The sequence below is a fragment of the Triticum dicoccoides genome, chromosome 3B, assembly GCF_002162155.2.
Source record: "Triticum dicoccoides isolate Atlit2015 ecotype Zavitan chromosome 3B, WEW_v2.0, whole genome shotgun sequence".
In the NCBI taxonomy this organism is placed as follows: domain Eukaryota; kingdom Viridiplantae; phylum Streptophyta; class Magnoliopsida; order Poales; family Poaceae; genus Triticum; species Triticum dicoccoides.
The window spans coordinates 104,634,698-104,656,126 of record NC_041385.1 but is presented as its reverse complement, the minus strand read 5'-3'; the positions used below and the strand labels follow the sequence as shown (position 1 = coordinate 104,656,126).

Here is a 21,429-nt window from a genome sequence, read left to right as displayed (position 1 = left end):
TATCCGTATGCGACCCTAATACGTACCATTACGAGCCGCGTCTCGCCGTCTATACGGCGACACGTGCGTCATCCGCGTGGCCCCCTACTTGTCCAGACGCCTCGTGGCCCAGCCGCTGCGTGCCGGGTGCGGTGCGGCCCCTCGCTGGCGCGCGGGCCCGGGGGTTCGAATTTTGAAAACGAAGGCAGGGGAGACGCTTATTTTTGGCAGTAAAGTGGCGAGGAGGGGAGGGGGAGGCGGGGCCCGCTCCCCTTCCCTTCCCACGCGAGGTACGCTACTCCTTCTCCGCCTCTCCAACGCCAACGCCAACGCTGCTCTCACCCTCTCCCTCCCACCCGTTATAAATACCCCTCTGCCCCGTCGTCCCCAGCCCCCACCGTCTCCCTCCCTCCCTCCCTCCCTCCCCACCCACGCGGACAAATTTGTTTCTTCCCTGCGTACAACCCAGCAGCAGAGCCCACGAAGCAGCCCCGCGTCGCCTCCTCCCCCGCCGCCGATCTGGCCGGATCGCGCCCCGGATCGGCCGCCGCCCCCGCGCAGGTACCGCCCCCCTCCCGATTCCCCGCCCGTTTCGGCCGATTCTGCCGTACTCCCTCTGGTTTTCGGTTGCGGCTGCGATTGGCGCCCCCCTCCCCGGCGGCGGCCGTGCGGTGGGTGGCTTGATCCGTGTTAGCGGCGGGATACGTGTTTGCGCCGTTTAGCTGGCCGCCTGCCCGGACAGGATTAGCCTGCCTGGCTAGTGATAGAGCAGAGCCCGTCACGTGCGTGCTTGATTGCTCCCCTGTCTCAAAAAGGAAACGTGTAGATTTATCCTGATTTCTTTGATTGATTCCCACTAGTTGCTGTTTCTCTCCAATTATAGTACGAGTAGTATCTTGCTTGTGTGTTAGGCGCCGTGTAGCAGGAGGAGCCGCTCTCGGCGACCATTTTAGTCGCGTTGGGTACCGCATCCAACGAATTTGAAATTTTACTCGCGCACCTGTTCGCGGATAGGCATGCCGTAGTTTTTATTTATCACCTGCTGTATCTGGGGCCAGGTTCAAAACTCTGGAATCGGTGTTTGTTGTAGAATCCCTGGCACCAATAAGCATTCTTGGCCGTGGATTGATCTGTCGGTATGCTCTTGTTGGCGTGGGACGGGATGCTTGTTTGTACTGTTTAGTTCTCGCCTAGATAAGATTAATTTGATGATAGAGCAGAGTCAGTCATGCGCATGCTAGGCTGCTCCCCGTCTGACAAAGGAAACATATGGATTGCACTCTGATGGGTTTGCTTAATGACCCTTGCTGCCCTGCTCTCAGCAATCAGTTTGGTCGCTTTTGGTTAATTGATCAAAGAAAACTTACAAATAACATGTTTTACCCGTGCATCTATTGACTGATAACCTTGCCCTGTTTCTATCAGCTGCTATTTCTAGGGGAACTTAAATTCTAGAACAAGAATTTGTTGTTAGAAGCTAATATACTCCATTTAGAAGGGCAATGTTCCCCCCCTTTTGTCGTAATATCTCACCTTCAAGTGCTAATTACCTAATAATATAGCACAAAGTCCATTTCTTTCACTAAAGTAATGGGTGGATTTACTAATCAATCTACCTTCCTAGCTTTGTATGAGTATATGAAAGTCAGTTTCATGTTTGGATACCTGAGATGCGGCGGTAGCTCAGTCCATAATCCGTGTTCAACTTCATGCTAGCACATTGTTTTCAGTGAGACTAGCATTGCTGTCTGATTCTAGACTATTGATGTTCAATCAATTTGTGGTTCCAGGTTAAGGGCAACCAGACAGGGCTGTTTCTTGGTAGACATCATCTGAACCATCTCCAAGCGCCAGAGATGGATCATACTCAACCCAGGGATGGGCATGGCAATGAACCTGTGCCTTTAGGTAGCTCTTCACCTGTGCTCTGTTCTGCTGTTTATCTTAGTTGTGATAAAATAGTAACACTCTTGTTTCAATCTCAGGTCAGATGCTTTTTGAGCATTCGGGTAGTGATGCACCCCTTAGAATTGGTCCTCCAGGCTTTGGGAGTATGGCAAGTAGATCAAATGATGTTCCATCTTCAAGTCATGCTACACAGTTTCCAGGTCATAGAGTTGTGAACCTAGGGACCTCACATGTTTCATTTGTTCCCTATTGCACTGCAAGATCCAGCGGCCATGTACCATATGATGCTCAGCCGAAACCTGCCCTAAGTTCCCATGTGGACAACAGAATGGTTGCAATGAAGCGAAAGAACCTCCTTCCTTCAGTGGAGGGAATGGACGCTGTTGACTATTATGTTGGCAGCTCCTCCAACAGTCACTTCTCTGATTTTGTGCAGCCAAATCCTAGTGCACTTACCGAGCCTTTGCATCCGCGAATGCCTTTAAACATTGGTCGAAGCAACTGGATTGACCAACACTTAGTTAATCAAGAAGTATCTCAGAGGAATGTCAGAGCACGCCATGATAGTGCTAATATTTCATTGGAAGCTAGGCCAGCTTCAACTTACACACCAAGTAGCAATCATCAGCTGCCATTCCATTCAACCACAAGTGCTTTTGCAAGTACGTCAGCAGGAAGGAACCAAGCACCTTTTTCTGTGCCAACAAGAACATTACCTTCAGGTTAGTAACTAATTCTTTGCTTAATGTGCTTGATGCGTCTTTATTGTCTTGCTAATGCATCTCATGTGGTCTTTCGTTCACATCTTTAATTATGGTATGAGGTTGCTTTTGTGACTTTATTTTACTAGTTACCTGCTGCTGCCTTTCAGTCCTGTGATACAATTTTACCAGAAAAAAATGTGGATTATTAGTGGCCCTAATCATCTTGTATATGATATAGCGTATGAGGTTGTTGTTTTTATACTATTTACAAATTTCTCGTCTTTCAAACTCACAGTCTATGTATTTCGACTGTGTTTAGGTGGCACTGGGATCACTGGTAGGATCTACCATCATCCTATGCATAGCAGCAGCTCAAGTGTTGCTGCTGCCCCAACTGTCCATGGTTCTTCAGACAGTGCGATGTTTGCCAATGCTGGCTTTCCTGCTCCTAGAGCTGTTCATGGCTCAAGTGCTGCTGCTGCCCCAACTGTCCATGGATCTTCAGACAGTGCGGTATTTGCTAATGGTGGCTTTACTGCTCCTAGAGCTGTTCATGGTGGCGCCATTCCTAGCTACGGCCATCCATCCTCCACAGTTTCCTCTGGCTCAAGAGCAATTTCCCATGATGCAGTCATTCCGAGCTATCCAGCTGCTACCTCTACATCCGTGAGGATCATCAATCTGCCATCTCCTATCAGTACTGCTGCACCTTCTAGGCATGCAAGGGTATCCATGGCGCATGCCAACAGTGGAAGGAATAGATTCGTAGATAGGAGCTCATTCCATTTGATCGCTGAGACACAGGTAGAGGTCTTTTTTCCTGTTTTCAGGTAATTTAGCTGGTATTCATGTAAGTTTGAATACTTTTATTGATCTAGCTGCTGTTTGTGTAGCGGGTTATGATGGAGCAGTTGGCTTTCTATCAACAATCAAGACAAGCAGCTGCTGACCCCCACAGGGACTTGAGACTGAACATTGATGAGATGAGTTACGAGGTATAGAGATGGTCGTTTGCTTCTTCTACTCAGGAAACTTCAGGAACTTTTCTTAACCTTTTCCGTCTTGTATGTACAGGAACTGTTGGCCTTGGAGGAGTCCATAGGTACTGTGAACACCGGCCTTGCCGACGAAAAGATTTCAGCTTGTGTGAAAGAAGTGGTCTGTTGCAGTTCCGATGAGGCACAAGACGACGAAGATGATGGGCGCTGTCTAGTCTGCCTGGTATGAATTTCTTGTGCTCCTAATTTCCAGTTCCACGTTGAACAATTCGTTACAGCCATGCCCTGAATCATTTGCTCGTCCAATTCTGATTATGATTTTTGAACTATGGCAGGAGGAGTACAAAAACAATGATCTCCTGGGAATTCTGAAGTGCAGGCACGACTTCCACACTGACTGCATCAAGAAGTGGTTGCAGGTGAAGAACGCATGCCCGGTGTGCAAATCCGCCGCGGCTTAGGGCAGGAGAGGAAGCAGAATAACCGATTTTCCTCTCCATTGATTCTAGATTGAGATTGAGTTATGCCGGTCGCCGGTCCATTCTTTGGTGCCTGAGCCATGGAAATAAGTGCGCTAGGACGACTTGTTTCGTGGGTTGCTGTAGCTGTGTTATGTCTTGCTGTAAAAACTTTCATTCAACAAGCAATTGGTAGAGATATTCTCCAGCCATTTATTTTTATTTCTATCACATGTTGAGCCGTTGTGAGGTGTGATGGCGAATCATCCCCTTGTACATTGGTGCCTGTTAACTTATATGGTTTTGATACTCAGCTGTCAGGTTGTTGGCGTGAGACCGATAATATGGTTTGACGTTGGTGGGTATGCGCATGTCGTCGCTGCCTCGTTGCCCACAGGGCTGTGACAGTGACTACTTGCTCTGGTAATTCCCTTCTGTGAAACTAGTAAAACAAAAGGTCAGTACTCTCTCTAAACTAATATAAGATCTTTTAGATCACTATAGAAAATCTTATTAGTTTTCACACTAATATAAGATCTTTTAGATATTATTAGTCCTCTGAAAACTAATATAAGATCTTTTAGCTCACTAAAAAGATCTTATAGTAGTGATCTAAAAGATCTTTTACATTTATTAGTTTTTTTGAACTATATATTTATTAGTTTACAGAGGGAGTACTTGCCACCCCCCAAGATCCAAGATGGGCTTCACAAAATTGCAGCCAGTTCATAAACTGTGATTACCAAGTCGCTTTCTCATTTTTATTGATTGTCTTTTCATTTTTTCTATTTACGTGTGGGTAACTGGTTATGTACCGGCTTCGACCGAGCCACCTGCAGCTTTGCCGTCGCCGCTCGGCCAGCTCGCCCGCTCACCAGCGACTTGTTCGAGAAGAACTCTAACAATTTCGAACGCCAGAGACCAGGTTCTGTCGGCGGCTGGAGGCGCCGTCGCTGTTGGATCGCGTAGGCAGCCATGGCTATCAGCAGACAGCTGTGGCATTGTATCAGCTGTGCGCTCGAGAAGAAGCCAGTGTTCCCGTTATTGTCGTCTTTCTTAGCGTGGGGCTACTGGATCTAGATCGGAGTGGTAATTCGTCTATCAATCGAGGAATTCGAATTCGAGAGGAGCGAGCCACTGGTTTTGGCAAAAGGTTCATAACCGGTTTAAGGAACCTTGATCCGGCTTTTCATCCTTTTTTTTTCTTTTTCCTTTTTTCTGTTACTTTTCGAATCAAATTCGAAAAGTGTTCCTGTTTTCAAATTTGTTCACATATTCATAAAAAGTTGGTGTTTTCAAAAAATATTTGGGGAGTTTCAAATCATGTTCGTGTTTCTCAAAATTTTGTTTTGAAATTTCAAAAAGTTTCTGTTTTCTAAATTTGTTCACATATTCAAAAGATGTTTAATCTTCATATTTTCAAGAGTTTTTCCCGTTTTTAATTTCAGAAATTCAAAAAAAATCAGGTATTTTTTTGGAAACTGTTTCCTTTAAAAAATCTTAACAATTGGAAAAAAATATTCGTGTTTTTCTAATTTTTTTTCAGAATTTTCAATATTGTTCATGTTTTTATCTAGGTAATCATATTTTCCAAAAATGCTTAAAATAAAAACAGTTCGCTACAACCCATTGGCTGCTACAGTTCGTTTTTTTCCTGCAGTGGACCAACTGAAAAAATCTAAAAAATTGATGCTACAATAATCGGCTCGGTACACTTCGGCTCGACGCTCGCTGCTCCACTTTTAGAGAAATGGCATAAAGCCCGACTTCAAACTAATGAAGCCATCAACCGGCTAGGATACAACAATGCTGATACAAAGGCGAAAGCTTGAAGAAAAACTGAAAGAAAATTGGTGGCGTGCCCACACATTACAAAGCTAAGCAGAGCAATGGCGAGCAAGGCACCACCACAACGAAAACATGATCAAGCTGCTGGAGAACTCTACGCAAGCTAGAACAGCGGAGCAACTGCAAACAGTAGACTGCACAAGTGAAGACCGAGAGGACCCGAGCTGCGTGGAGAAAAGCATGGCTCCAGATCTAGCCGCCCCGAGCCTTGCCGGAGGGGAGATCCAATCGCCCCTACGTCTGAACCATGCCACAACATGCAGACGCCGTCCACCGGCCGGCTGCCCAGAGCCGAACTATATGAAGAGCCATTGAAGGATTGCAGGGAGGCCACCTCGTCACCACCATAGTCGCCATCCCGGAGAGCAGAGCAACGCCGCCGCCACCAAGCACCTTACTGCGAGACCACAACCTCACCCTCCCTTGAACAACGCTCCAACGAGGACTGAGACGCCACAGCGCCACCGCCGTTCGGCCAACAAGGCCGAGGCTTTCGCCCAGGATCGTGGGAGACGAGGAAGGCGGTGACGAAGAAGCCCGACACGCCCTCAGGAGGGAGATCGACACCGGAGCGCCGCTGTCGTCGGGGTCGACGGGAGGTCGACCAGGGGTTTCCCCCATTCTAGGACAGCCACCACCAACCCTCATGTGCCAGATCTGGCGGCCTGGAGGAGCAGTGCGCAGATCGGCGAGGGAGGACCACAACAGAGGAGAGGAGACTAGGAAGCAAGCCAATCGAGGAAAGCGGCGCAACCCACAGCAGCGACGAGCCTCCACTACCCCACCGCCGCCCACACGGCCAGTGGGGACGGCCAGCACCGGCGACGCCATCCACCGAACGAGATCGGCGCGCCCTCGCCAATCAGGGCCGCCACCCTGAGATCCAAGGCCCCCTGTAGCGCAGAGCAGCAGATCCTCACCGCCTCCTTCACTGGCAGCCACGCCGGGGAGCGCCTCGGGTGGCGGCGGGGAGGGGATGGGGGAGGGAGGGGGACGGCGAGGCTAGGGTTAGGTCGCTCTCATGTCGCTCGTGAGGGGCGATGCGAGAGCCGGGGGGCGGGGGGGAGGGGGGGGGTTTACTTGATATTTGCCTCGCTGCTCCACTATGTTAGCCCAGTCGAGGGAAGCCACTATGCATCGTGCGTTTATATGATGTATTAGAACGCTTCACATGGGAGGTCCCTGCTTATATGTTCCTAAGGTCAGCCATGTCAAACTTGCCAGGTTTCAAAAGATGACAACCTTCCATGTTTAACAGGCCCGTGACCCATTGGTGTTTTTTTTGCATGGTAATACGTTCCTCATTCATATCATAAATAATAAAGTACAAGTTACGTAAGGATAGACATGACAAAACTGAAAAGATAGTAGAAAATCTCTGAGCTTGACACCAACATCTGTTACCTGCCTCCGGCACCACCACAGCAGCTACCGAAGAAAAGAATGACGGATCACCTCCTCACCCGAGCTCGACGCGAATCCATCGCTGATACCTAGCTTTGCGGACCCCCAAGGTGGCTCACTAAAAACATTGCTGCTGAACGAATCAGACCGGGGCAACACCCCAGACACGCCATCAAACTCCAGATCTAGCACCCCACCACGACTAAGACGCCGACGGAGGAAACCATACCTGCTATCCACGAACCACGAACCCAGCATATGTTTCGTCTTTTAGATGTCCTCGACGTAGACCACAATCTGCATCCGCTCCTGGACTACCTCCCAAGCTCCTCGTCGACGCTGGTGCAAACGCCATCGCAACGGCAGAGCCCGAGGACACATGTCCACCACGAGGATGCCGCCGCCGCCACACCATCCTTGCTTGAACATGCTGGTTTCCAAATCCAACCCCAACCACAGGACCAATGACCCATTAGTCTCCAGTGTAAAGATTAGAAGGATGTCGTATCCTTCTCTTGGGCCTAACGGCACTGGCGATGCGTGTAGAGGCTTGTCGCTGACTTTGTCGCTACTGACTTGCCCCCCTCCCTTGAACAACTTGTCCCCAAAGGATGGCTCATGGAAACCTTTGCTTGAGCTCATCCAAGTCTTCCCATGTTGCAAAAGATTTCGGTTAATCCGACATCTGAATCCGTCCTTGTTGTTCCGTCGTGTCACTACTAGGGGAAAACCTAGTAGTAGCGCGGTAATTTGGTGTATTAGTAGCACGGGTACCCACGCTACTGATTCGGCGTTACATCTAAAGAATAGCAGTAGCGTGTTTTGACGCGCGCTACTGCTATACCTACTTACAAGTAGCGCTTTCCACACCAGCGCTACTGCTAAGTGCTTTAGCAGTAGCGTTTTCCTGTCCAACGCTAAAGAGCGCTACTACTATATTCTCTCATATCTTTTTTTGCTATGTATTTGCGATGTTTTTGTACAGGTCTTATACAGTATTCTAATCATATCATAAACATGCAATATGCTCACCATATCATACACATAATAGTCTCATCATATCATCCAACACAAATCATGTTGTACAGATTGAACTAGGTATGATGATACCGATGATCGACTCTCGGGCAAGTAACATACCAATGACAAAGGGAACAACGTATGTTGTTATGCGGTTTGAGCGATAAAGATCTTCGTAGAATATGTAGGAGCCAATATGAGCATCCAGGTCCCGCTATTGGTTATTGGCCGGAGATGTGTCTATGTCATGTCTACATAGTTCTCGAACCCGTAGGGTCCACACGCTTAACGTTCGATGATGATTTGTATTATGAGTTATGTGATTTGATGACCAAAGTTTGTTCGGAGTTAACACCTCGGTCATAGCTGTGTGCGGCGCCCCCCTCCACAGTTAACACCTCGGTCATATCGTCGTAGTGCTTAGGCGAAGCCCTGCGCCAGTAACTTCATCATCACCGTCACCACACCGTTGTGCTGACGGAACTCTCCCTTGTCCTCAACTGGATCAAGAGCTCGAGGGACGTCATCGTGTTGAATGTGTGCTGAACATGGAGGTGCCGTACGTTCGGTACATGGATCGGTTGGATCGTGGAGACGTTCGACTACATCAACCGCGTTACTAACCGCTTCCGCTTTCGGTCTACAAGGGTACGTGGATACACTCTCCCCGCTCGTTGCTATACTTCTCCTAGATAGATCTTGCATGATCGTAGGATTTTTTTAAAAATACTACTTTCCCCAATAGTGGCATCCGAGCCAGGTCTATGCGTAGATGTTATATGCACGAGTAGAACACAATGAGTTGCGGGCGATAATAGTCATACTGCTTACCAGCAACGTCTTACTTTGATTCGACGGTATTGTTGGATGAAGCGGCTCGGACCGACATTACATGACCGCGTTCATGAGACTGGTTCTACCGACGTGCTTCGCACATAGGTGGCTAGCGGGTGTCAGTTTCTCCAACTTTAGTTGAATCGAGTTTGACTATGCCTGATCCTTGTTAAAGGTTAAAACAACACACTTGACGAAAAATTGTTGTGGTTTTGATGCGTAGGTAAGAACGGTTCTTGCTAGAAGCCCGTAGCAGCCACGTAAAACTTGCAACAACAAAGTTGAGGACGTTTAACTTGTTTTTGCAGGGCTTGTTGTGATGTGATATGGTCAAGACGTGATGATTTATAAATTGTTGTATGAGATGATCATGTTTTGTAAAAGTTATCGCCAACTGGCAAGAGCCTTATGGTTATTGCTTTATTGTATGAAATGCAGTCGCCATGTAATTTCTTTACTTTATCACTAAGCGGTAGCGATAGTCGTAGAAGCAATAGTTGGCGAGACGACAATGATGCTACGATGGAGATCAAGGTGTCAAGCCGGTGATGATGGTGATCATAACGGTGATTTGGTGATGGAGATCAAAGGCACAAGATGATGATTGCCATATCGTATCACTTATTTTGATTGCATGTGATGTTTATCTTTTATTCATCTTATTTTGCTTAGTACGGCAGTAGCATTATAAGATGATCTCTCATTAAATTTCAAGGTACAGGTGTTCTCCCCGAGTATGCACTATTGCTACAGTTCGTCGTGCTGAGACACCACGTGATGATCGGGTGTGATAAGCTCTACGTTCACATATAACGGGTGCAAGACAGTTTTGCACATGCAGAATACTCGGGTTAAACTTAACGAGCCTAGCATATGCAGACATGGCCTCGGAACACTGAGACCGAAAGGTCGAACGTTAATCATATAGTAGATATGATCAACATAGTGACATTCACCATTGAAAACTACTCCATCTCACGTGATGATCGGACATGGTTTAGTTGATATGGATCACGTGATCATTTAGATGACTAGAGAGATGTCTATCTAAGTGGGAGTTCTTAAGTAATATGATTAATTGAACTTTAATTTATCATGAACTTAGTCTTGATAGTTTTTGCATGTCCATGTTGTAGATCAATAGCTCGCGTATAGCTCCCCTATTTTATTTTTGATATGTTCCTAGAGAAAAATAAGTTGAAAGATGATAGTAGCAATGATGCGGACTGGGTCTGTGATCTGAGCATTATCCTCATTGCTCCACAAAAGAATTATGTCCTTGATGCACCGCTAGGTGAAGGACCTATTGCAGGAGCAGATGCAGACGTTATGAACTTTTGGCAAGCTCGGTATGATGACTACTTGATAGTTTAGTGCGCCATGATTTACGGCTTAGAACCGGGACTTCAAAAATGTTTTGAACGTCACAGAGCATATAAGATGTTCCAAGAGCTGAAATTGGTATTTCAGACTCATGCCCGAGTCGAGAGGTATGAGACCTCTGATAAGTACTTTGCCTACAAGATGGAGGAGAATAGCTCAACCAGTGAGCATGTGCTCAGAATGTCTGAGTACTACAATCGCTTGAATCAAGTGGGAGTTAATCTTCCAGATAAGATAGTGATTGACAGAGTTCTCTAGTCACTATCACCAAGTTACTGGAACTTCATGATGAACTATAATATGCAAGGGATGACGAAAACGATTCCCAAGCTCTTCGTGATGCTGAAATCGATGAAGGTAGAAATCAAGAAAAGCATCAAATGTTGATGGTTGACAAGGCCACTAGTTTCAAGTAAAAGGGCAAGGGAAAGAAAGGGAACTCCAAGAAGAATGCAAGCAAGTTGCCACTCCCATGAAGAAGCTTAAAGCTAGACCCAAGCCTGAAACTGAGTCCTTCTACTGCAAAGAAAATGGTCACTGGAAGCGGAACTGCCCCAAATACTTGGCGGATAAGAAGGATGGCAGAGTGAACAAAAGTATATATGATATACATGTTATTGATATGTACTTTACTAGTGTTCATGGTAGCCCCTGGGTATTTGATACTGGTCCAGTTGCTATGATTAGTAACATGAAACAGGAGTTACAAAATGAACAAAGACTAGTTGAGGGCAAGGTGACGATGTGTGTTGGAAATGATTCCAAAGGTTGATAAGATCACCATCGCACACTCCCTTTACCTTCGAGATTAGTGTTGAACCTAAAATAAATGTTATTTGGTGTTTACGTTGAGCATAATATGATTGGATAATGTTTATTGCAATACGGTTATTCATTTAAGTCAAAGAATAATTGTTATTCTATTTACATGAATAAAACATTCTGTGGTCATACACCCAAGGTGAATGGTTTATTGAATCTCGATCATAGTGATACACATATTCATGATATTGATGCCAAAAGATGCAAAGTTTATAATGATAATGCAACATACTAGTGGCATTGACATTTAGGTCATATTGGTGTAAAGCGCATTGTAACACCCCAAAAATTTAACCGTGTTTTGAATTATTAAAACTTTGCCAGGAGTTTAAAATTTTTGCTTTCTGGATTTTCTGTTGATTTCAAAACCACTTTTCTTTAATATTGAGGAGTTTTACCCCAAGTGGAAACTTTCCAAAAATATTATTGGACTTCTATAATCTCTCAATAAAACAATTCTTAATCAATGGTTTTATTTACATAATTGTTTTTCCTGAGCTTTATTCTTTTAAAATGATTTTTCATAAGTTTTGGAGCCTCTTTTGCACTACAACCATTTGATAAATGCATCTAAAATTTTCACCAAAATTTGGGGATGACATATGATGTCCCTAAATCACTTTTATGCAAAAATATCTTCTGTTCATTGGAGATTTTGAGCTCTACACCAAATTTTCAAATCTGGTCCAGTGGGCAATTTTGCACTACAACCTATTTAAATATTTCTTTAAAATTTCCACCAAAATTAGGGGAGGTCAGTAGGAGTATATTATCCATATTTATGCAAAAACCCAGTTATCTCCTTTGAAAATTTTGAGTGAATCAACCTCATTTTTATTCTGGTCCAACTTGATGATTTGTACTGCAACCATATCTTAACTTGCTCCTTTACCCATGACTCTTTTTCCTACTTGTAGTCCTTCCTACAAAACCCTTAAGTCCAGGAGCATGCACCCATTGGAATATTTTTGGTACATGATATGATAGTCTTTAGATTCTGTCCAGAATTGGTTATCTCAAATATTTGCACTAACAAGTTTCTACTTTTGGCAAACTAACCTGGCCACCATCACCTACACCTAAAGAGACCCCAATGTGGAGATTATGACCACTCCAAGAACTGCCTAGATGCCTCAAGCATTATGTCAAACACCTTGTGGGCATGGCCAATTTTGGCATGGTTTTTAGTTAGCATTGTAAGCTTGGTTCCCTGACCTAACCCCCATGTCCTTTAACCTTCTTGCTAACCCTAACCTAGTACTGCTAATTGCCAGCCTCACCCAAGCCCTGTGGCATGCATTGGCATTTCGTCGAGCAGCTAGCGTGCATGCTCTGGGCGCGCCCAGAGCGCACGTTTTGCACGCGCGTGCACCGAGCCGCCGCGTCTCACTGCTGCCCACCCCGCGCCCGTTCTGGCCCTTGGCCAACCGCAGCCAGCGCGCCCTGTCTCCTCCTGCACCGCAGAGCCACCCCGACCACCCCTGGCACTCCACAGGGCCGCTGTCAGGTCGGCCGTGGCCACAAGCGGCCGGCTACAGCAGCCCAGCCATGGGCGGCGCCGCCCGAGCCACCCACGCGCGCCAGCTCGCCCCCCTTGAGCAGTAGGGAACTCGTCGGAATGTGCCGACCAGCCCAAACCACCACCACGTCGTCCTGCAGCACAGTATGGCGGTTCGCCGTCGAGCCTATCTCCGGCCGCCGCGGAACCGCCATTGCTCGCCTATTTAAGGGGCCCCGAGCTCGTCCAGGCCCTCAAGCAGCCCCATACCAACCCTCTAGAGCCCCCGTAGCCAGCAATCAGCGGATGACGGCCGTCTTTCTCGTCCTTGACAAGTTCGGCCGCCGCCTCACTCCGGTGAAATCCGGCCAAGACCGAAGTCCCCAAACCCCTCCCGTGCTTCCATCCTTCTCCCCTCAACCGTGCGGAGCCGCCCACCCCCTCAGCGCCGATCGGGAAGCACCATAGCCCATACCCCAAAACTCCCGAAACTGCAATCCGCTGCAAAGCTCGCCGCCAGCGACTCCCTTCGTCCCCGCCAGCGACTCCCTTCGTCCCCGCCACCCTCTCGACCACCGGGAGGACCGCCCTGAACCCGCGGATCCATCCCCGCCCTCAACTCCCCGCGAGGAACCGCCGTTCGCCGGCGTCGATCGCCGGAGCCCCCGCCTCGACTCGGTCAGAGGAGGAAGAAGGCGGGGGACTAGTCAAACCTGACCAGTGGGCCCACTGGACCCACTGTCAGTGACCCACGCGCGGTCCACGCTGGATAAGTGGAGACGTAAACTCGGAATAAGCCTTCGACGTGGTCAGTTTTCGAAATGTTTTTCCTTTTTCTGTTTTATTTTAAAAACAGATTTTTGACCAAAACTTTGACTATCTATAACTTTTTAAATATAACTCCAAATGAGTTGATTCTTTTTCCTACCTCTCAAATATTGTCTAGTTTATTTTAAGATTTATTTCAAAAAAAATCAGACAACTTTTTTGTACTCTTTTTGAAACTATGTATTAATTCAAAATTTTAAATAGGATTTTTGGAGAGAGAAGAAAACTTTCAAAGGTTTTGGGATGCACCCTGCCTCCCCACAACTTGAAGGCAAGCATTCTGAACCCTGGCATAATTTTGTGTGTGTTTACTAATACGGTTGCAATACCATCTCGACACGGAGTATCCGTTATTTTATGTGATGATACGTTCAAACTCATGAGTGCATTTTGATGATTCATGTCGTTGGAGTTTGATATGCTTGGGATAGTAGTCACCATCATATGCCTCTCATGCATACCGGGAGGAACCCGGGAAAACCTCTGTCTTGGGTAGACACGAGCTTGTCTCCGGTCCTCGTTGAGACGATTGTGTCCGGTACGGCATAGTGAGACATGATGAGTGGTGGTTATGTCTGTTGGTTGAAAACATATTTGTTATGCTAATCGTGCAAGTAACACCTAAACCTCCTGAGTCGACCATAGATCGAGTCTTGTTCCAGTAACCCCCATACTTGTTTCGTACTACCACTTGTCCCTGCCGTAGGTAGGGTACGGTTCAGTAAGTTGTCAACCCCTTTCTAGCACACACCGTACAGAGAGGCCATGGTGGAAGATACCGGCTGCATCCGGTAGGCATGCCACCTGGTCCGGGGGCATGGGTGTTTTGGTTGTAGCCGAAGGGGGTAGCTTCCCCAGTTTGCGCGCGGTATAAATTTTGTGATCCCATGCTAATCGAGGTTGTAGCCTCCCCACTTAGAGTTTTGCTTAACGAGTGTCGTGGGTGATTCCAGACACCGATGAGTCAAGCTGGTGTGTGCGGTTGGGTGTGTTTTCAACTAAAAGACCGTAAGCGGAATTAGTCTGGATGGACTAACTGAATCCGTTACTCGTGGGTAAAGAGTACACCCTCTGCAGAGATTATATCTATTCGAATAGCCGTGTCCATGGTTAAGGACTACAGTCTAGGTTGGGTCAAGTGTCGGTCTTAGTGTCGGTCTCCGGAGGAAAAACAACTAAGTCAGAACATTGATTTTGACTGGTCATATATGATGATTATGATTATTATTATTGTGGACTAACTATTTTCATTACTTGATTTATTGAGTATCCCTGGGACGGTTCTACCTCCTGGATATTCACTGTGATTATTCTGTTATAAGCCCTTTATGTGGTGTCGCATAGACGCCCGACTGTGGCATGTTTGTTATTTAATTACCATATAAGCCCTTTATGTGGTGTCGCACAGACGCCCAACTATGGCATGTTTGTTATTTATTTACCATATAAGCCCTTTATGTGGTGTCGCTGAGACGCCCGACTGTGGCATGCCTGTTATGTATTCACTTTATAAGCCCTTTATGTGGCGTCGCACAGACGCCTGACTGCGGCATGTTTGTTACTTATTTCACTTATGAGCCCTTTCTGTGGTGTCGCTCAGACGCCCGACTGAGGCATTCTATTTCTACTCTCTAATTGCATTATTCATGTGCTACGTGAATAACTTGTTTGCGTGCATCATGGATTTTATTTCTGTGACTGACGTTGTGATCATAGAATATTTCAGAGCATGATTATCGTTTGTTACATTATACCTGTGTTCATAATGTTTGCGAGTACATTCAAAGTACTCACTGGCTTGTCCCTGGCTATTGTCTTGGCCAGATTTATTGCTTGGAGAGGAGCGTTGCGATGACAGCCCCGGAACCTAATCCATGGTGATAGCAGCCTCGCGAAGATAGGAGTTAACCTGGTCAGCTGTTCCTGTGGGAAATGGAGTTCCACAGACGCTGATGACCACAAACCGCTTCCGCCATCAACCACTAGAAACCTTGTGTTGTACTCATAGGCCAGAATGGTCTTGTACTACATATCATGTATTTTGCTTGGAGTTATTGTATCAAGTTTGTGTCTCTCCAGCTAACAGTAACCCTGGGGCTGGTGAGCATAAGGGCCATTTTCTGGGAAATTAATATCCCGAAATCCGGTCCTGACAGACTTGGTATCAGAGCCAGGCTGACCATTGGCTAATCCTATCTTAGCTAGGTCAGTAAACCTAGGTCAACCAAACCACCAGACCATAACCTAACCCCGGCCAAGCTTCTCGCGTAAGATAGCCCCACAGGGACCCGACACCCTTTTTGGCAGTCGGTGCCCAACCTACCAGCCTAGCGTGTCGATCACGCGCCAGTGACCGACACCTAAATTGTCTCATTCGCAAGCGTGCGAAGGAAGACTCCGCCCTCTGTTTCTATAAAAAGGGCACGCTAACCTCAACACCGCACAACACAGCCTCTTCCCCAAACCTAGCCATAATGCCTGGCCCCGTTGTGCACAATGAAACCATGGCAAACAACCTTGGAGGATTTGTGACCCTGCTAGCAAACCTCACCCGCCGTGCCTTTGCATTAGAGGAGCCTCCAGAATATGTTGTGTACCAAGGGCCCATGAGCAGTGAGAGCCATCAATTCTGGGCCACTGTACACATCTATGGTAGGGTTCTATCGCCAGAACGCCCCTACAGGTTCACCGAAAGGACAACTTCCTTTGAGCCACAAGCCATTCAACTAGCTACTCGAGAGCCTATAGTTCAACTCCGACACTTGTTGCCCAGAGTTAACTGTCGTTCGTTCTACTACTACCCCAGCCGTGACGGGTATGGTAGGCCACCCCAGGTTGTCAATGGAGATCACGAGACGGATCCTGCATTATTGCATCTAGTGCGCTATGTAGGTGCACTAGAGGAACTGTTCAATCAAATCACCCTTGATCTGATCGTAGCTCGTGGAGAGCTGGTCCGCCGAGCCCCGGCGAGAGGAGAAGATGAGCCCGACGCCGACAACCCAGTCGTGCTGTTCGGACACCCGATCGAGTCCTTGAGGTCTGCCCCGACCATCGACCAAAATACTTTGGTGTCCCCAGAAGTGCTTCGTCGCCTTTTGGGAACACGTTCCAGCGGGGTTGTGCCAACAATCCCCGGGATGGTCATCATCGCTACCCCGACCCGGCAGCCCCTCAACCCCCTCAAGTTAATCCCGACGGCGAAACCCGTGGAGAAGCCTCGACGTCCACAAGGCAGGCTCGTTTAGATATAAACGAGGTAGACTAAGTCACTCGAGTAGTACCGAGTCTTAGTACGCTCGCGCCCTGTAATTATGTAACCTTGCATCGACTTGAATAATCGCAGCCTGCTTGTGTGCCTCTGTTTTAAATAGTAGCCTAGCATTAAATATGTGAGCATGGGGTTGCATTTTTTTGGGCACAGCCACCAAAATCACACCGACGACGCCCACAGTAATACGTCACTTTTACGAGATATGTGTAGCTATAGCATTGACCCCGACCCCATGGAGCAGACGCGATAGACTAGTTACCCTTCACCATGGTAAATAACCTAGCCCCAATGCTATATAAAAGGCCACCCCGTGACCTTGCCAAGTACCCCTCACCTTGATCACCACTCGCACAACCATTTCCATTGCCATGCCGAGCCCTAGTATTTATCTGAGGACTCCAGATGCAACTCCAGGTAGCTTTGTTAAAATCTTGTGGGACTTTACCTGCAGTACCATGAGTGCTATCCATCCACCCCAGTATGAGTTGCTCAAATCAAGGATCACCCCATCCACCTCGAAATATTGGGCAGTGGTGAACGTCCCTCCCGCAAACCCAAACCAAGACCCCACGGAAGCTTCCTTCGTGGGGAAATCTATGCCGACTCCACATATGTCCATAGAAGCTGCTGCGTTTGAGGCACTTACACGCCTTCGATTCGCGGTACCCTATGCCAGCGGATGGGGGTATTATTATTTCCCGAGTCATGCAGCACCTGGAGAAGTAACATCTTTTCCCGGTGGATGAACCGAGAGAGACCCAGTACTGGCCAATCTTGCCCAGTATGTCATCACGCAAGAGCGTTTGACCCAGCGAGTAATGGGCTATCTCTAGAGCCTCACTGATTTGAATCCTCAGATCGCCATCGGCAGACCACTAAGGCCCAACCAGGAAAGGCACATTCATCGGCTGGTCAATCCACTCCCCCCGATAGAAGAAGAGTGTGCCCCGATTCCACAGACTTTTTCCCAGGACCCTGTCCAATTGCCATTATCATTGTAGATGTCACTGCTGTGTTTATTGTCCCTACAGTTATTTATGTACTGCAACTTGTGTGTGGTATCCTAAATTTGTGCGATGAATTTAAATCATTAGTTTCAGTCTATGTGAGTGATTTTACTTCGGTAAAATTCTATTAACTGTTTTCACTCTCAGTAAATCCTGAAGTGAGATTTTTCTCGGAGTTGTTGCAGCATACATTTCTTCACGACATAGATTTTTATTTCACGCAGCACCATAACAGCAGACTCACGACCCCAACCACGCGACCTAGTGCAAATCCACGTGCACATTTTTGCACCAAGCTAATCACCTCCCTAACACCACACAGTCTCAGAGGGAGAGATTTGTGAGAAATTACTCAGGTACAAATTACCTCCGGCACCCTGACAGCAGTTAGCACCTGACACCGCACCTAATCATCGTGATCACCGCCACCGCGGAGAGCTAACACTCGAGCGGCCGCATCACGACGATCATCGAGGATCATCACGCACAAGAGCACGGAGAACCCCAGCAATGCCGCCAACCCTCCGCACATCAGGATCACGTACCAGTCCGGCATCACCTCCGCCATTAGAGCCTCATCTCGAGCTCCTCCAGGCAGAAATTAAGGAGAAGGGAGGAGAAGGAGAGCGAGGTCAGGAGGAGGAAGAAGAAGGAGCACCGTGGCCGTTTTATAGCTCGAGATCGGTGTACGGTGGGCGAAGTCCACCAGCGCCGCTCGTCGCTCGATCGCCGATGCTTGGAGGCGAATCCGCGAGCAGTGCCGACAGCGCACTGGCCCGGGAGGTGAGTGCACGCTGCGCCGGCAGCTAGCACGCCACGTACTACCGCAGTACGGCCTAGATGCTGTTGGGGAACGTAGCAGAAATTCAAAATTTTCTACGCATCACCAAGATCAATCTATGGAGTAATCTAGCAACGAGGGGAAGGAGAGTGCATCTACATACCCTTGTAGATCACTAAGCGGAAGCATTCAAGTGAACGGGGTTGATGGAGTCGTACTCGTCGTGATCCAAATCACCGATGATCCTAGTGCCGAACGGACGGCACCTCCGCGTTCAACACACATGCAGCTCGGTGACGTCTCCCATGCCTTGATCCAGCAAGGAGAGAGGGAGAGTGAGGGAGTCCTGGACTAGGGGGTGTCCGGATAGCCGGACTATCATCATTGGCCGGACTCCAAGACTATGAAGATACAAGATTGAAGACTTCGTCCTGTGTCCGGATGGGACTTTCCTTGGCGTGGAAGGCAAGCTTGGCGATACGGATATGTAGATCTCCTACCATTGTAACCGACTTTGTGTAACCCTAGCCCTCTCCGGTGTCTATATAAACTTGATGGCTTTAGTCCGTAGGGAGAACAACAATCATACCATAGGCTAGCTTCTAGGGTTTAACCTCCTTGATCTCGTGGTAGATCTACTCTTGTAATACCCACATCATCAATATCAATCAAGCAGGACGTAGGGTTTTACCTCCATCAAGAGGGCCCGAACCTGGGTAAAACATCGTGTCCCTTGTCTCCTGTTACCATCCGCCTAGACGCACAGTTCGGGACCCCCTACCCAAGATCCGCCGGTTTTGACACCGACATTGGAGCTTTCATTGAGAGTTCCTCTGTGTCGTTACCGATAGGCTCGATGGCTTCTTCGATCATCAACAACGACGCAGTCCAGGGTGAGACCTTCCTCCCCGGACAGATCTTCGTATTTGGCGGCTTTGCACTGCGGGCCAATTCGCTTGGCCATCTGGAGCAGATCGAAAGCTACGCCCCTGGCCGTCAGGTCAGATTCGGAAGTTTGAACTTCACGGCTGACATCCGCGGGGACTTGATCTTCGATGGATTCGAGCCACAGCCAAGTGCGCCGCACTGTCACGACGGGCATGACTTAGCTCTGCAGCCGGACAGTAACCTGGAGGCCGCACACGAGTCCGCTCCGATCTTCAATTTAGAGCCGGCTGCGCAGATCGAGGACGGGTGGCTAGACACCGCCTCGAGGGCTGCAACCTCTACGTCGATAGAGCCGAACACTGACCTAGTCCCTCATGAAGCTCGTGATTCCGAGGTGCCGGACTCCTCGCCGAATTCCGAACCTTCCGCGCCCCCTCCAATCGAATCCGATTGGGTGCCGGTGATGGAGTTCACCGCTGCGGACATCTTTCAACACTCACCTTCGGCGACATCTTGAGTTCGCTAAAGTATCTCTCGTTATCAGGAGAGCCCTGGCCGGACTGCGGTCAGGACGGTTGGGGTACGGACGACGAAGAAATTCAATGCCCACCCACCACCCACTTGGTAGCCACTGTCGACGATATAACCGACATGCTAGACTTCGACTCCGAAGACATCGACGGTATGGATGACGATGCCGGAGACGACCAAGAACCAGCGCCTACTGGGCACTGGAAAGCCACCTCATCATATGACATATACATGGTGGATACACCAAAAGGAAGTGACAACGAGGAACAACGGGACGTGGCGAAGGACAACTCCCCCAACAAACAACCAAAACGGTGACGCAAGCGCCGCCCAAAGTCCCGCCTCGATAACAACGGCACCCATACTGACCCAGCCTTAGAGCAGGGTGAAGCGGTGGACGATGAACATGCCACCAAGCAACCATCCGAACAGGATGGATTGGACAAGCAACCCATCCCCGGCGAAAACAACAGTCCAGACGATCTCACGCCCGACAAACCACCGGAGCATAAGAACCTTCATAAACGGCTCGTCGCCACTGCAAGAAGTCTGAAGAAGCAAAAGCGAAAGCTCAAAACAGCGAAGGACACACTCAGAATGAGATGGAGCAAAGTACTCACTACCGCAGATAAATACGGCAATAGTCAACAGGCGAAGAGCTACCCGAAGCGCAAGTTGTTGCCCGAATTTGACGATGAGGCCGTAGAGCCCCCACAGTCGAAAAACAAAAACACCGCCTGGCCGGATAGACGACCAGATGACAGGCTAAGAGCGGAAAGGGGCACCGCACACAAGCCGGCATACGATCCACATAAAGATCCTCGCAAAAAAGATGGCCCGGTTAGGTCCATCTATGGGACAAAAAAGAAGACTCCAGGGAGCAATACAACCCGCCGAATATTTTAAGACAACGGCACACCTAAATACAGGGGCACCACACACCCACTATGTTTCACCGATGAGGTACTGGACCATGAATTTCCAGCGGGATTCAAACCCGTCAACATAGAGGCATATGACGGAACAACAGACCCCGGAGTCTGGATTGAGGACTATATCCTACACATACATATGGCCAGAGGAGAGGATCTCCATGCCATAAAATACCTACCCCTCAAGCTCAAAGGGCCAGCTCGGCATTGGCTCAAAAGCCTCCCAGAAAACACCATTGGAAGTTGGGAAGAGCTCGAGGATGTGTTTCGAGCAAATTTTTAGGGGACTTATGTCTGCCCTCCGGATGCAGACGATTTAAGTCACATAACTC

General features: G+C 48.1%; 1 protein-coding gene across 1 annotated transcript; it reads left to right on the top strand.

Annotated features, from left to right (window-relative positions):
* The first annotated feature begins 389 nt into the window (after nucleotides 1–389).
* Nucleotides 390–4,356, top strand: LOC119275031 (probable E3 ubiquitin-protein ligase HIP1). The gene is made up of 7 exons (XM_037555801.1): nucleotides 390–540; nucleotides 1,770–1,887; nucleotides 1,965–2,609; nucleotides 2,911–3,395; nucleotides 3,485–3,586; nucleotides 3,666–3,812; nucleotides 3,925–4,356. The coding sequence occupies exons 2-7, from the start codon at nucleotides 1,836–1,838 to the stop codon at nucleotides 4,048–4,050; spliced, it is 1,557 nt and encodes a 518-aa protein (XP_037411698.1). The 5' UTR covers nucleotides 390–540; nucleotides 1,770–1,835; the 3' UTR covers nucleotides 4,051–4,356.
* Nucleotides 4,357–21,429: the final 17,073 nt, after the last annotated feature.